Below are 15,596 nucleotides of genomic sequence, written 5' to 3'. Positions count from 1 at the left end.
CCAGTCTCCAAGCCCCACTGCGTACCTTACCCAGTCTCCAAGCCCTGCTGGGGGAATTGCCCAGCCGTTGTTCCTCTGTGGGTATTGCTTCGCCTGGGGTTTTTTCTGGGGATGCCGCGGTGTCCAAGCCTCGACCTCAGACCTCCGCTGAGGGCCTCGCCCAGCCCCAGACCTCTGCAGAGGGCATCGCTCCTCCCCAGACCTCTGCAGAGGGCGACGCTCCGCCCCAGACATCCACCGAGAGTGTCGCTCTGCCACAGACCTCCGCCGAGGGCCTTTCCTGGCCTTAAAGGTGTTCCACCCAGTGGCAGTTTGCAGCAACTTCCGCTGTGTCCGCCGCTGGCACTTGACCTTCCTCATGCCCCAGGTTTTGCGTGCCTATCCAAGAATTTGTTCTTGTTCTTGTTGTTGACAGAAGATCTCAAGCTAAGCTGCTCAAGTGTGTACTTGCTGCGAATGGATAAACTTGAACTAAATAAAATTATCAAGCAGATTTGCATTGCTGATTTGAGTTCTAGAGTTATACTGTAGGAGTAGTAATAAAATAGCAATTTTATAAAAGTAATTAAATTTATGCTTCACCTGTGAAAACTTAAATATTTTTAGGCAGAGTAATAATCACGAGAGCATATGCCACACTCCTGCCCAGACTATTTGTCTTCCGTACCCTGTGGAGAAATAAAATCATAATTATGTGTTCTAACAACCTGTAATTAGTATCTTGTGACTGAATACATCTAAGGTGTGCTGTCATGGTCACTGCATCAATGTGAAGTACTGAGTAAAAGCGTAACTCATAAGTTTTGACCTTGTGAGGACATTTGAATCGTCCACTGGTTATGTGACATGAAAAGTGCACTGGCTGAAAGTTATAATAATAATAATAATAATAATAATAATAATAGTCGTAAGAATAGTTCACACTCTTCGCCGGAGGGTCCTTCCAAAGACAAAAGGGGGTGTGCATTTGTGTGTGTTCGCACGTGAGTGTGTTCAGTAAAAGGTACAGGGAAATTGACTCTGTGTGTTCAGTGAAAGAACAGGGGACTTGAATGCGTGTGTGTGTGTGTGTGTGTGTGAGAGAGAGAGAGAGAGAGAGCGAGAGAGAGAGCAGCAGCTCGCACGCGTTTAACATTCGCTCACAACATGGCGATGAGGCGCGCAGAGACACGACGGCTCTCCCCCGACTGAAAAGCGGGGACCGTGTTTTTATGCTGCCTATAGGAGACCTCCTGCGTTTCCCGGGACACGAGGACTTTATTACGGATAGTGTCTATTTGAACGCATGTAGCTTTGCTTGTTTTTTTTTTTATTTCCTCTTGGCTGGAAAAAAAAATCAAAAGGAGGATGTCTATGGCGCTGAATACCTGGCTTCTCTGTCTGCTTTCGTTATTCTGCTGTGGACTGGCCGTGCAAGGTACACCATAATAAAGCATAATGAACATCATTTTCTTTATATACATGCACAACAGATTTATAGCTTAATATAGGCTGGTGCATATTTGACTGCATTTTCATGCTTCAGTCTGGGTTAAACTGCTCAGAGTCATTTCGCATTTGTTGCAGAGGGATATTTCGTCTTATATCTATTACAGAAACGTGGTCCATACTTAAAGGACAATTTGATCAGTACAGGATGAATGTGTGATGTGTTTTTGCAAGCATGCATGCATCATATTAGTTATTCAGTTATTCAGACACTTTACAGTGTAGGGGTCCTCATGTGGACTTCATAGCTGCACTGGGCTTATATTGATCTTAAATGATGTAAAAGTAGTTATGCATTCTTTGTAGTCTTTTTTGATGTAAACATATTCCAAAATCATAATTTATGATGCATGAGGCTCTGATTTTCCTGACATGGATTTGCCTATCACACTTTTCCTCTGACCTATTTTTCGTGTTTGCAGCTTGAGAGTTGAAGTTTGGAGTGTTGAAAGGGCACAGTAAAAAATGTGGCAACCAATTAAGCTTTACTAAAAATATAATGATATACATAGCTGCAAGTCGAACTGTTGAATCACATTAGTTATAAAAAAAAAACAACAACAACAATCCAGTCAGGCTTTCACATTGTTTTTTTTTTTTAATGTGCTTATTTTTTTTCAAGTATTTGAAACACATTGCACATGGCCTGTGCATCTATAAATTAAAATCCAGGCAGTCATTTAACTGTCACCCTGCAGAAAGAAAGACTCTTATTGGCTGAATTATGCAGATTAGGGAAGAAAAGATTGTGTTGACTGAGAAATAGAGATTAGGCACCTAATTTGCATGACAAAGAGTCGGGTTAAAATCTGTCCTCTGTTCTTCTCTCACCTTTTACCCGTCAAACACAAACCACTGCTGGCAAAGCACTTCTGAGTAACTTTGCCTATGTAGTCCGGTTTCTCTTTTTCTCCTAACAATCTATATTACAAGTCCCAAATAAGTAGTTGAATAAGTCACCGCTTACCCATAATTAATAAGTTATTAAGCTTTAATTACTACAAGTTTTGCAAGTGATAGCTAAAGTGTTTTACAGTAAATCTGGGGCTAAAATGTTTTTTAGCTAAAATGTTTAGCTAAAATGTTTTTTTTGTTTTGAATTTCTGCTGAATGTTTTCAAATATTAATTAAGGATAAGAAAAGATTAAAAACATCATTTATAAAAAGAAAACAAAAACACCCAATTACATCAAAATACTTCAAAAAATTTAAACATAGATTTTAAATCTAGATAGATTGAAAAATCTTTCTGCCCACAACTTCATACAGTTTGTAAGTGACAGGAATGACCTGAGGTTAACAAACTGTTCAGACCACAAGGATAAAGGTAAAAAAATGGATTAAAATGTTTGTGGCATTTTTATCGTTTTTCATCAATAGAGGATAAATTAGTGCGCATTGAATTGTTGTGCAGTGGCTGAATTATAAAACATTTTTTGTATTGTCTTTGTATTTTTCACTGAATTCTCAGAATTCATTGCTGCGAAGAAATTTTGGAATCTTAAATAGCCTCGTTGCTATTACATTTCTTAAATCGGAACCTGATATTGATTTTGTTGCTTTCTATGCAGATAAAAAGTGTGGTGTTTTGCCTAACACGAGGAGGTGAAGACAGTTATTAAGAGTTCTCTCCATGCAATTTGGAAATGATATTCAGATTATTGTAGAAGGTTATCTATGACTGCTGAAGCTGTGAGAGGTGTAAGTACCCTAATCACTGTACACCTTACCTAAGCAAGATGTTGTGCCAGAATTTGTACACATAATGAAACCTATAAAACTTAAGAACTTGTTGCAACTATTTAGCTTTGCTCAGCTGAAACAATATTCTACAAGAGACTGTATAAAACATATTTATTACTTCTGATAAAAAAAATATAAAAGACCCTAATTTTTTCTTAAGTATGATCCGATGTTTATTTTATTGAAATAGACAAACCAGAAAGAACTTCATATAGGACAATTGTAAGAACTTTGTTCATATTCATGCTAAAATGATATGACATTATGAGTAATACACCAGCATCATGCAAAAAGGTAATTTTCATTCTTCCTGTACTTCAATACTAAAATCAGCAACAATTACCTCTTTTTTGCTTAGAAAAAAAATATTAAAATGGTAAAGAATACTATTCCTGAACTATTCAGTGTATGGGACAGGAGCAGTAAATGTAAATAGATTTTGTTTCCCAGAAGTAGAATTTTTTAAACCAAAAAATCGAGTACTAATTCTAGTACCTGTGTTTTTCTCTATAATGCTAAACACTGCGTAATAAAGCTTTTCCCGGGTGGTTTTCATAAGCACTCACTTAGAAAACACTATAATCATGTATTTGCCATGTTTTTGTTAACTCAAGACATTTTTACAGTAGATAATATGCATATGATTATTATTGCTTTGATAACAAAGTGCAGTGTGCATATGAATTAAAATTAAAAAAATATTAAGGTGTAATTTTATTTAAACAAATAAAAAAGATATCCAATTTACTGTGGACGGCAAGTGAAGATATAATGATTGGTATAAAAATAGATGTTATTGTTGTATTAGTTACTTGGTACATTAAGTAACAATGAAGAGTGGATAATAATATTGATATCATATCGTCATAAGCCATAAGCTAGAAGGCAAGGTACAGTGGAACCTCGGAGCGAGGGTTAGGGACCAAGACCGGTCGCGAGTTCCGAATTTTCGCGACCATTTGATACGCCCCTTCCAACCCAGTAAAAACCCAAAGAACACTATACGAAATCGATTTAAAGGAGTAAATAACACTATTTCACTCCACAACACTTAATTATTAGACAATTTGAATGAGATAAACCTTGATTAGAAATGTTAAAACTAGCGTTTTGAGCAGCTCGCGGTTGCTCACGACCCGATCTGAATGAGAATCGCCGGTCGGAATGAAAGTCGTGAGCATGCGAGGTCGCGAGCGCTGAGGCCGCGAGCTCCGAGGTTCCACTGTATTGCCTATGCTTGTTATCCTGGTTTAGATAGGAAAATGATTCTGTGGGTTGTCATCCACAATAGAGATAAGAGTATAACTGTGGCAAAATCTATATATTATCTGCACATTTAAATTTTACTGGCGCCACAACGTGTTAAAATGTTCGAACACATTGTCTGGCAGTGAGTTTGCGGAAGGAGTTTAAAGGTAATAGGAAGAGTGCTGATCATTTAAATAATTTTATCATCAGGTTAATTATTTAATTGAAATAAAATTGAACATTGATTTATCATTACTTAATAGTTTATATGCTCGCTGTCTGCAGACTTCTAGTTTCAATAGCAAAAACAAATTTACGTGTAGGAAGTAATCTATAGCTTCCCTTTAGTGTAATGCTGTATTAGCAAGATTTCTTCCTACTAAGATTTCTGATATTCATAGAGCAAAAACTTACTGTAGATGCTAAACTTAAACTTCCAGTGAAAGGTTTTTTAACCCTTTGCACAAAAATGTTTGGTTTAAGCTGTTATTGCTTGCTATCTGACTTTTTTTTTTAATTTCTTTTTATCGTAGTGCAAACTTTGTATGTTGGTTTTAATTTACAACATAGTTTGGATAAAAACTACAAGTTTGTAGAGTAGTAACTACAATCTCACTGTAGTACAAATTTCACAAAGGTCAAAAATACACTAGATACATGCATATCTTACAGAAATGTTATACGTTACTCAAAAACCCAACCAAGGGTTAAAAAACACTTTTAACCTTATAAAGTTATATTTATTGGTAATCTTAATCGTGTGAAGTTTTTTTTGTTCTCATTTACCTCATACTTTAGCTAAACAGACAACATGGGCTCTCATTTGATTTTACTTTGTATTTAAAAAAGGCAAAAATACACCTTGTAATGTTACAGAGAAAAACAGAAAGCTTTGAGAAACTTCTGACACTGGAGGCTTCTTTCATAAATGTTAAGCAAATTCCTATCAGAAACTGAACCAAATCAAGTCAAATCAAATCAAGTCAAGTCAATAAGCTTTTATTGTCATTTCAACAATATATAGCTGATGCAATACACAATGAAATGAAATAATGTTTCTCCAGAACCCTGGTGCTACAGAACACAGAGCTAAGGACTAAAGTAAATTGTCCTCGCCACATAAAGTGCATCGTGCGCAACCGAGTGCAAACAGTGCAAGACAAAAGACAAAGCAAGACAGTGTGGGACAAATACACAAAACACATAATAGCACTGACCAGTAAACCTACTATATATCTTATACAGTACAATGTGCAAAAGAGAACTATAAACGAGTGTATTTGTAAACATAAACGCAATGTTGTACTAAAACAGAAAGAGCAGCAATCAAGAGGTGCAAAACAGCATGTAAACAGTATATTATGATTATAATGTAATATGGGTGGTGCTGAAGACATGGCTGTGTATGAATTGAAATGAGTATTAAGTGTGTGTTTGAGTTCAGGTTGTTACAGTAACACACAGTTGAGTGAGTGTGTGTGAGTTTGGTACAGTTTAGTTCTGGGTGTTGAGGAGCCTGATGGCTTGAGACTTTTCTGATGGCAGGAGACTAAAGAGTGTGTGTGTGAGGGGCGTGTGGGGTCATCCACAATGCTGTTGGGTTTGAGGATGCAGCGTGTGATGTAAATGTCCGTGATAAAGGGGGGAGAGACTTATTTCGCCCGTCTTCACTACCCTCTGTAGGGTCCTGCAATCCAAGACGGTGCAGTTCCCAAACTAGGCAGTGATGCACCTGCTCTCTGTATAGCATGGTCAAAATAAGGGGGAAAAAAAAGCCTTTTCAGGATGTAGAGATGCTGCTGGGCGTTCTTGCTGATGGAGCTGTGTTGAGTGACCAGGTGAAATTCTCCACCAGATGAAAATCAAGGAATTTAGTGCTCTTGACATTCTCCACGGAGGATCCATGGATGTTCAGTGGAGAATAGCCGCTCTGTGCTCTCCTAAAGTCAACAACCATCGGTTTTGGTTTTGTCAAAGTTCAGAGACAGGTTGTTGGTTCTACACCAGGCTGCATCTGTTGCACCTCCTCTCTGTATGCTGACTCGCTCTTGCTGATGAGACCCACCACAGTCATGTCATTGGCGAACTTGATGTGGTTTGGGCTGTGCATTGCTACACAGTCGTGGGTCAGCAGAGTGAACAGCAGTGGACTGAGCACACAGCCTTGAGGGACCCCAGCAAATAAAACTAAGCATAGAAGTTGTTCAGTGCACCCGGGAGGGAGGCGTCACTGTCACAAGCAGGTAAAGTTGTCTTGTAGTTGGTGGTCGCCTGGATGCCCTGCCACATATGTCGGTTGTCTCCGGTGTCCTGGAAGTGGCCGTGGATTCTCACAAGCGTGTGCATGCTTCACCTTTCTGATGGCTCAGGTCAGTTTGGCCCTTGCTGTTCTTAAGGCCGTCTTGACCTCTGCTCTGAAGGTCGAGTCTTAAGACTTTTTAATAGCGAACGCACCTTTGCGGTCGTCCACGGCTTCAGGTTGGAGTGTGTAGTGATGGTCTTGGATATGGTCACGTCATCAACGCACTTGCTGATCTTGCTGGTCACTGTGTACTCCTTCAAGTTTGTTATCAATGACTACAATGAATACACTTTTCTTTGTAAAACTACATGAATTGTTTATTGTCATCTTTAGATAATGTGGCACTATCAGTCCCTGTGAATCATCTGTTACTATAGAAACATATCTGAATCTATAATATAAAACCATTTATGTTGAAACTAGAACTACTCTCACAGCTTTGCTTTAACAAAAGAATTATATGCACACTTTGATTGAGAATAAAGCCATGCTGTGCTATTACACGCTTTACTTGTATATGAAATATTTTTTGACTTCTACGTAGAAGTAAATGGTTATTTGTAGCATTGAGTTTGTGTGCCATATCTTTTCACATTAGTGCCTATATATTTCCAAATTGTGACAAACTACATATTTACCAATTATATTTCTTGTAGCACATTTATTATTGCAGTGTAATAGCGTCAGTGTAAATGTCTTAGTGTTTCCTATTTAAGTGCAAGGGTCTTATCTGAGGTCATCATTGAACACACATGTTGTTCTGTTTTATATAGTTCTCTGTCTGTTCTGGCTTTCAGTCTTATTATATTTCAGATTAGGAAAAAAGGTCATGAAGCTGATCACCGCTGTGTCATTTAGAGCTAAAAGCAAACAAAGAGTCTGTGTCAGATGTGAAGCCAAACACAGCACAGTTAAACTAAGAATGTCTCTTTCATTTCCCTAGCCCTGAAGGGAAAATTTTAGATTTACCTACCTCTTGTGATTGCAAAACAGGAAGATAAAAAAGACATGATAAAAGTTAGATCCAAAATCCAGTCATTAAAAAAATGTTTCTGGCTGATCAAAAACCTTAAGACAGATGAGATCAGTTGTATCTAAGCACATCTTAATGAGAATTTTAATTAAAAACGTGAATTCTTCACATAAATCAGTTGATTTAAGGTTTCTATATTTTGTTTTGAAATGCCTTTAAATTTTTAGTTACATCCAGAATACGGCTGGGGGTATATGATGACGTAATATTGATATTGTGGTAAGTTATTTTGCCATAAACAATATGCAGAAAATATGGTGATTATTGTTATATCTTCTTATTAATATCTATTTTAAAGTATTTCAAATTTCTATTACAAACTGATATATATTTCATTATTAATTAATTAATATTATATTTAATTAATTAATAATTGTAATAATAATAATAATAATAATACTTAATCATTAATTAATTAATAATTTATATGCTTTTGCCTCACAAAATTAATTAATTATTAATGAATAATATCTATTTTAAAGTATTTCAAAATTTTTATTACAAACTGATGGGAAGAGCAGATATTATGTTAAGAGTTTGCATTTAAGCCTTAAAATGTTTACATTTCAGTGTGAATAAAAAAAAAAAAAAAAAAAAAATCATATTGCCTATTCAGGCTACTAACACATGAGGAGAAGATAAACAAATTAGGGGCTTAACGCCCTCAGGCTTTAACCAGGTAAAATATTTTTTTTTTTCCCATCAACAGCAGCAAACATTGTGAAAAGGTGCTTTAGTTATCATTCAGTGTGAGTTAACATTCAGTAATTGCTTTTTTTTTTTTTTGCTGATCACATGCTAACAGGGCCATGCATACCTGTTTACACCAGTTTACGGAGGTGCCAAAATATATCTTCTAAGACGTTTTTTTACATTGCAAAGGCGATATGGGAGAAACATGAATATTAAGAACAATAAAATTCTAGGACACAGGACATGACACATCCATTTGTCACTTTTACTTTGCGCATACTTCATCTAAGGTGAACTTGAATGGTGAAAATTGTGAGCTAACCGAAACCAAGTAGGTGGGACTGTATTAGCTTTAATTAATAAAAATGCAAATATTTAAAATGGTTGTACAATGGAGTGGCTGTACTTACAATATTTACCAACATTTAAAAATAAGTTTCCATCTTGCAGGAATCTTTAGTTTCGAAAAGAACCATTTTAGATAATATTCCAAACATAACATTTTTAGAAAGTGTCCAATCTGGAACATCAATAATTTGATGACCTTGTAGAAAAAAACTTAAACTACATAGTTATATGTCGGTAGATCTTTAATTTGTTTTTCACTTGTAAAGAACTGCAACCTCACAAGTTTTATACTTAGAAAGCATCTACCTTTTAAACTCCAACTCCAAGGAATCGTTACAACCCTTTATTCTGTTTATCAGCAAATCTCCCCCTCCTGCTAAATGCGGCTAGCAGGAGTTTACATAGCATTGCTTTCATGAAGCACGTACTGGCTCACATTGCTATGGACTTCCGCATTCCCAACATTGTGTTTGTTGCCACAGGTGTTTGTTTTTGTAATGTCTCTGCCCCTGTATCGTCACTGATTCTTGTGTTCACGTGTTTTCCCAGTCACAGCTGTGTCCACTTTTGTGTCTTATTCATGTGTATATTCATGTACACGTGTGTATACCCATGTTCACGTTTAGATAAGAATTATATTTAGTTATCTGCCGTATACCATGCAGTTTTTAACTATTTTGATAGCCTAGTTTTCATGTCTCATTTTAGTTTCCTTGATTTTGTTTTTGCTACACTCTAGTTTTTTTATTTGTTATATCTTGGATGCAATAGGCGAGAACAAAAATAATCAGCATGCTTGCTTCTGAGTCTTGATGGCTTGGGGGAACCACCTAAAACAAGGTTAGGGACCAATGAGAGGGCCACTCAATTTAAGATCCTGCCAGAGGCTGATGTTGGGACCTCTCACTTCTCATTCCTACCCAAGTCAGTCTCCCAAGACCTGCTTATCCCTGAGGATGACATGCCTCCTTCGATGGTCTGCCAATTCCAGGGGCGACATCCTTACATCACCTGTCCACAGCAGGGGTCAATATCAGGCATTCTTCCATGAAATGCTAACACCAGGTAGGGGACGATGGCACGGCCTCTCTTTCTTGACCTGCTTGCGCCAGGGGTCAACGCAACTGCCTCCTTCCACTCTCTGCTCAGGTCAAGGGACCTCACAAAGTATGTTCCGGCCTTACAAGAGAGATAATACCTGCCTCCCAACCAAGTGCCTAGCGTGGACATTTGGCCCACAAGAGCCAGACTTCCAGGGAGGGACTTTTTTTTAGGCACAATGAAAGTAGTGGCTTATGGGGGGTTATTTTAGAAAATATATCCCCTCTTTTTTGTAGTGAGGGCTTGCTGCCACAAAGTGAATACTAGCAGTCAATGCAATGGACTTTGCATTCTTGTCAATTTGTCCATTGCTAAATGTGTTTGTTTTTGTAATATCTCCACCCTGTCATGACACTGGATCTTGTGTTCACATAGCTTTTTAGTCACGGCTGTTTTCACTTTCATGTCTAATTCATGTGTGTTTATATATACCCCTGTATATATATGCACCTGTATAAATGCACCTGTTTGCATTTAGCTTCGGCAAAGTATTTTGTTCAGTCTTACTAATGATTATCAAGCCATTTTGTTCATTAATCCATATTTCTCATTTACCTGGTTTCCCGATCTCGTATTTTGTTTATTGTTTCTTGCTGTAGTCTTGCCCAGGTAATGCTGTTTGCCAATCACCCAACGTTAGCCTGGTTTACATTTCTGATTATGAATGATGTTTCAGATTTGTTTGCTTATTTATTTTAATAAACATTATTACCTAGCACTTGCATCCGCCTCCGCTTCCAAGTTTCGATTTACATTACATTGCTCAACATCTGCGTTCCATCTGCCAGTTCTTTAGACTTCCTGTCTTTAAAATTTCTGACCTTTTTAAAGATTCACCTGGACCATCAAATACATATTTCATAGTGCTCTTTTAGCAGAAATGGTTTAAAGTGTTGAAAGAAAAGTATTAAGAAAGTCTTTTGAGAGCACATATATTTACATCTATTTAAAGGTTCATATTTAGTTCTATGGTTAAGGTTGTTGTTTACTCAGTATGTTCTCAAAATGCTGTTAATAGATTATTTATAAACCTATTTGCATCTTTAATTAACAGTAAGCATGCTAATTCAACCACCGTGGCTTTTGGGAGAATTACTTCTGTCTGAATTGGTTAATGTCAGGAAACTTAAATCTGGTCTGTTTCTAAATTCATATATTTTCGCTGTTTCATGCAGTGTTATGTTTAAAGCATTAAGATGTTGTCTGGCGTGTTATGACTGACAGCTTGATGCTTGACTTTCTTACCAAAATGAGAGAAATTAGTTAATATGAAAGTAAAATTGACCATATTTCTGTGGAATTCTCTGAACAGATGTGGGCTGTAACAGCAGCTCAGAGAGTAGTTTCAATAGTAGCATAAATCACAGGTTTATATTAATATAAATGCTGAATGAATGCATGTGAATGCATATGAATGCAACTGATTTATTGATACGGACCGAATAATCTAAGGCTGGAAATAAACAGATTTTAAAAACTCATTCTTTTTTTTTAAGCAAACATTTAGGCAAAGTATATACTTGTTGAAATAATTAGGTTCTTGATGGGAGAAAATTCCCTAATATTTATGGAAAAGCCTCAGAGTCTGTGCTTTGTAATATTGTTTGGCCCTAGGAAAGTATTTGGGAATTATATGTTTACACTTTCCAGTTCTTGGTAGCATAAAGATGATTTTTATAGTGCCAACTTTAAGAAAGAAGAAGAACTTGATTTCTAAATTGTAGAGTTAGACTTGTCTCATACATGTTTTATAATTGAATTGAATATAGCTCTAAATGTAGAAAAAGTGTGATGTGAATTTTTTTGGATTACAGTTACATTTAAAAATTTAAATCGCCAATTAGTTCTACAGGCAAACTGATGCATATTAATTGCTGATTGTGTGTGTGTGTGTGTGTGTCGCTTTGCGGTTTCTCTCTTGTTGAGTAAACACTCATATGATCACATTCCTTCCATTCCAAACCCCTGTCCATTTGTTCATGTGATGGAGGAGGAGGTGCATTAGCTCCTGGGAATGGGAAGGGAAGCGTGTGTGTATTTGTGCATATGTGTGTGTCTGTCTGCATTGGTATCATAGGAACATGATAATTCAACATATACATTCTGTCAAGCTTCCAGAAACCTTCATAAGTGCATGGGGTTAACATTATTATTGTTTTTTTGCTTCAAGGAAATACTGTTTGTGTGTGTGTGTGTGTGTGTGTGTGTGTGTGTGTGTGTGTGTGCTCAAAAAAAGAAAAAGAGATAGAAAAACAAACAAAAAAGATACATGGAATACAGAAACACAGTCACAGCAAAGGTCTGATGTGGTAACTATAATAATGATGGTTAGTAAGGATGTGGTAATGGAGTACGGTGATCGGTGACTACTTAAGTGTGTCTTGTGGTTATCTAGGATGTGAAATTGGCAGAATGTGCATTTGGTACCTGGGCCTTTAGTGGGGATTACCCGACTTAAACCACCTCTTAATACCACCACTATCACGATGCAATTATAGAAACCATCAATACAATACAAAAGCGCGATATAACAACGCGTGGCATTACAGAGAGAGAGGAATTTCGCATATTGAGCGTGAATACCATTTTACTAAAGCAAGAAACCCAGTTAAGATTCCAAACCTCTACACTACAACCGCAACTGTGCCACTTACATTATCTGGAGCAGTTCAGAATCAATATGTATCTAATAATATATGCTGATTATTTATAGACAAAATCCATCCTTGTGCCTTGGTTAGACAACTCAAGTTTGCAAACCCTCTGTGACTCCAAACTTGACTCCAAGTTGATCACTTGCAAATAACAGGCATTCCCAGTATCATTTGCAACGCTCCTAAAAGGCTGTAAACCAATGGTAGCATATGAGTCACTGGTCTGAATGTGGTGAACAAACCCTTTTCCGGGCTGAGACAAGCTAGCTAGCGCCGGGGTTGGCTGTAACAGTTTTGCTTTGACCAACCGATCAGAGGACGGAAAAATACATCATGTAACCATGCAAAGCCACATGTCTTATCCATCATGTTGATGTTTTTGTCTGCTTGACAGGACCATACAAATTTGTGTATCTTGTAAAAGAGCAGTTAAAATTTGGTGCTTTGAGTACAATTCTCTCATAGTAACCACTGGATTTTCAACATGACAACTCAAGGCAAATACTTTTTTTGAGACTTAAGAATTAAAATTTTTGCTCTCCACAAAGATGGCAGAGGTTATAAGAATATCAGTAACACCCGACATTGAGTTTCAGTGCAGTGGCCAGGGTCATACAAAGACGGGTTGCACTCAGAACAGGCCTCACAATGGTCGATCAAGTTGAGTTCTCGTGCTGTGCATCAGGTGCAGAAGCTGGATTGAAAAAACAGACGCATAAGTGCTGCCAGCATTGCTATAGAGGTTGCAGAAGCGGAAGGTCCGCTTGTTGGTACTCAGACCTTACGCCGCACACTGCAACAAGTCGGTTTGCATGGCCGTCATCCAAGAAGCAAGCCTCTTCTAAAGCTGGTTTACAAGAAAGCTCTCAAACAGTTTGCTGAAGACAACCTGTCTAAGAGCATGAGACTAAGATAAACTTGGCTTAGATGGTGTCTAGCAAATGTGGTGATGCCCTGGTGAGGAGTACCAAAAAAATGGTGTCTTTTCTACAGTCCAGGATGGTGGTGGTAGCATATGATCTGGGGCTGCATGAGTTCTAATTAAGCGAAACATGGATTCCAATAGAGCTGCAACAACAAATCGTCAACAATCAATAATAATCGATAATTACATTTGTTGTCAACTAATGCCGTTATTGATTAGTTGGGCTGCTCAAATTACGGGTTAGCGTGACGGTAAGATAACAGGAGCCTGTACAGGGTCAATCGGCAGCAGGAACAATTGTGCGTCCCAACTCATCCAAGGCATGGGAGCATTTTATATTAAATGCAAAGCAATGGAAGCATCAAAGCAACAAAGAAAACTATACCTGTAATTCATGCAAAGCAGAGCTTGTGTGGCATGGAAGTACGACAGTAATGCATTAGCATGTAAAAAGAAAACACTAGTGCCACGGATAAGGGAGAAACATCAGCACGGTAGGCAAAAACTATAGAATTATCATCATGTGAATATGGTGTAGTTTAATAAAGTGCTTTTGCGTAAACTGTTTGTTTGTAACTTCGGAACAGTCGCACCAGATCTGTTCTGTCGTGACTCGCGAGCATCAGGTTGTGCAATCAGCTCGTTTGTGAAAAACGATGCGAACAAACACTAAAATCTAAAAGCAGCAAATAACAGCAGCAGTAAATGATGACATTTTATTCATTGTTGTGGTTTTCAACAAATAATTATGCATTTGTACATCAATGCATATTTTGTCCTATTTTTAAACCAAGCCTGTTAGCCTCCTTAGTTTCTCCGCTCTGTTCTTTTTTTTAGTACTTTTTTGTACTTTTTGCGCTTGCATGAGAGAACAAAACTCTCTCATTCCAGCAGGTGGCAGTAGTCTGTCTTCAGCATCCAAACAGGGATACCGGAAGAGCTAGAACTGTAAATATAAAAAGCAAGCAGCGTTTACGTCTGCTATGATAATTACTAACGGGTTCGTTTTTATTTTCCAATCATGCCTGCTAAATTGCAAAGACAAGCGCAAGGATGACAAAAAACTTTTTTTTCCCTTCCTTATCTGCTAAGATGAATAGCCAATCGTCGTTCCCTTTATCGCCAAGAGCCAACGGCGCAGAACAAAACTAAAGCCAGCCGACTGTCAGCTTGGTGTGTAATTTAAACGTATATATATCAATGGTTAAATATGATACTGATGCACGAAGTATTAAGCACCAAAATTCGCCATGATGCACACATTCGGCAATTAAAACCGTCCGTGTAGAAACATAGCAAATGTTCCATTTGGAACTGATGATTACCATAATTTAAAACACAATAATTACTTTACAACATTTACAAGTGCATTTTGTCTTCATGCTCTATGCTGAGTTTGGTTTCTCTAACAATAACATACATTTGCATAAAGCATCCATATTTGTCCATTCACATGTTTTAAAAACTTGAAAAGTATTAATTTATGGTACATTTATAACACAAAAAATGTGCGATTAGGTTGCAATTTACTGAATTGTTTTAATATAAATGGGGCTGGTAAGTAAAGATGAGACAGAGAGAGAGAGAGAGAGAGAGAGAGAGAGAGAGAGAAAGAAAGAGAGAGAGAGAGAGCGTGTGGTTTGTTTGTTGTCCGATCTCTATCTCTTCCATCTTGGGGTTATTAGCAGATAAAGCAGAGCCAGTTCTGATTTAGCCAATCTACATTCTCATATGTACCTTTCACAGAGACGTCATTATACAGCAGGTGCTATTTGCCTTTTCTTACACATGCAGGACAAACACACACACACACACACACACACACACACACACACACACACACACACACACACAGCGACAGTGTTGGGCAGTATTGCGTTACTGTAACGCAGTTACTTTTGACAGTAACTAATACTGTGACGCATTACTTTTTAAATAAAGTAACTCCGTTACCATATGGTGCTTTGTTCGTTACTTTTTTAAATGAGTTAATTTTGGCTGAAGTGTAGACTACAGTCTAACCTGTTTACAGCAGCGACACATTGTAGGATTGGTGGATGA

General features: G+C 37.5%; 1 protein-coding gene across 6 annotated transcripts in view; it reads left to right on the top strand.

The window, feature by feature from the left end:
• The first annotated feature begins 902 nt into the window (after positions 1-902).
• igdcc4 (immunoglobulin superfamily, DCC subclass, member 4) overlaps positions 903-15,596 on the top strand; it is a 63,174-nt gene continuing 48,480 nt past the window's right edge. For 3 of the 6 annotated variants that reach the window (XR_014535144.1, XM_083550832.1, XM_083550831.1), the window contains exon 1: positions 1,081-1,417. Coding sequence is in view for 4 of the 6 variants with exons in the window: in XM_083550832.1 (XP_083406958.1) it covers positions 1,348-1,417 (70 nt within the window). In the remaining 2 variants the exon portion in view is untranslated. Of the gene's footprint in view, positions 1,418-15,596 lie in introns of all 6 variants that reach the window. The other 3 variants (XR_014535145.1, XM_083550833.1, XM_083550834.1) reach the window with 2 other exon arrangements.

The sequence above is a fragment of the Silurus aristotelis genome (assembly GCF_946808225.1).
Source record: "Silurus aristotelis genome assembly, chromosome: 9".
In the NCBI taxonomy this organism is placed as follows: Eukaryota; Metazoa; Chordata; class Actinopteri; order Siluriformes; family Siluridae; genus Silurus; species Silurus aristotelis.
The sequence above is the reverse complement of the archived record's forward strand: the minus strand, read 5'-3'. Positions and strand labels throughout refer to the sequence as shown.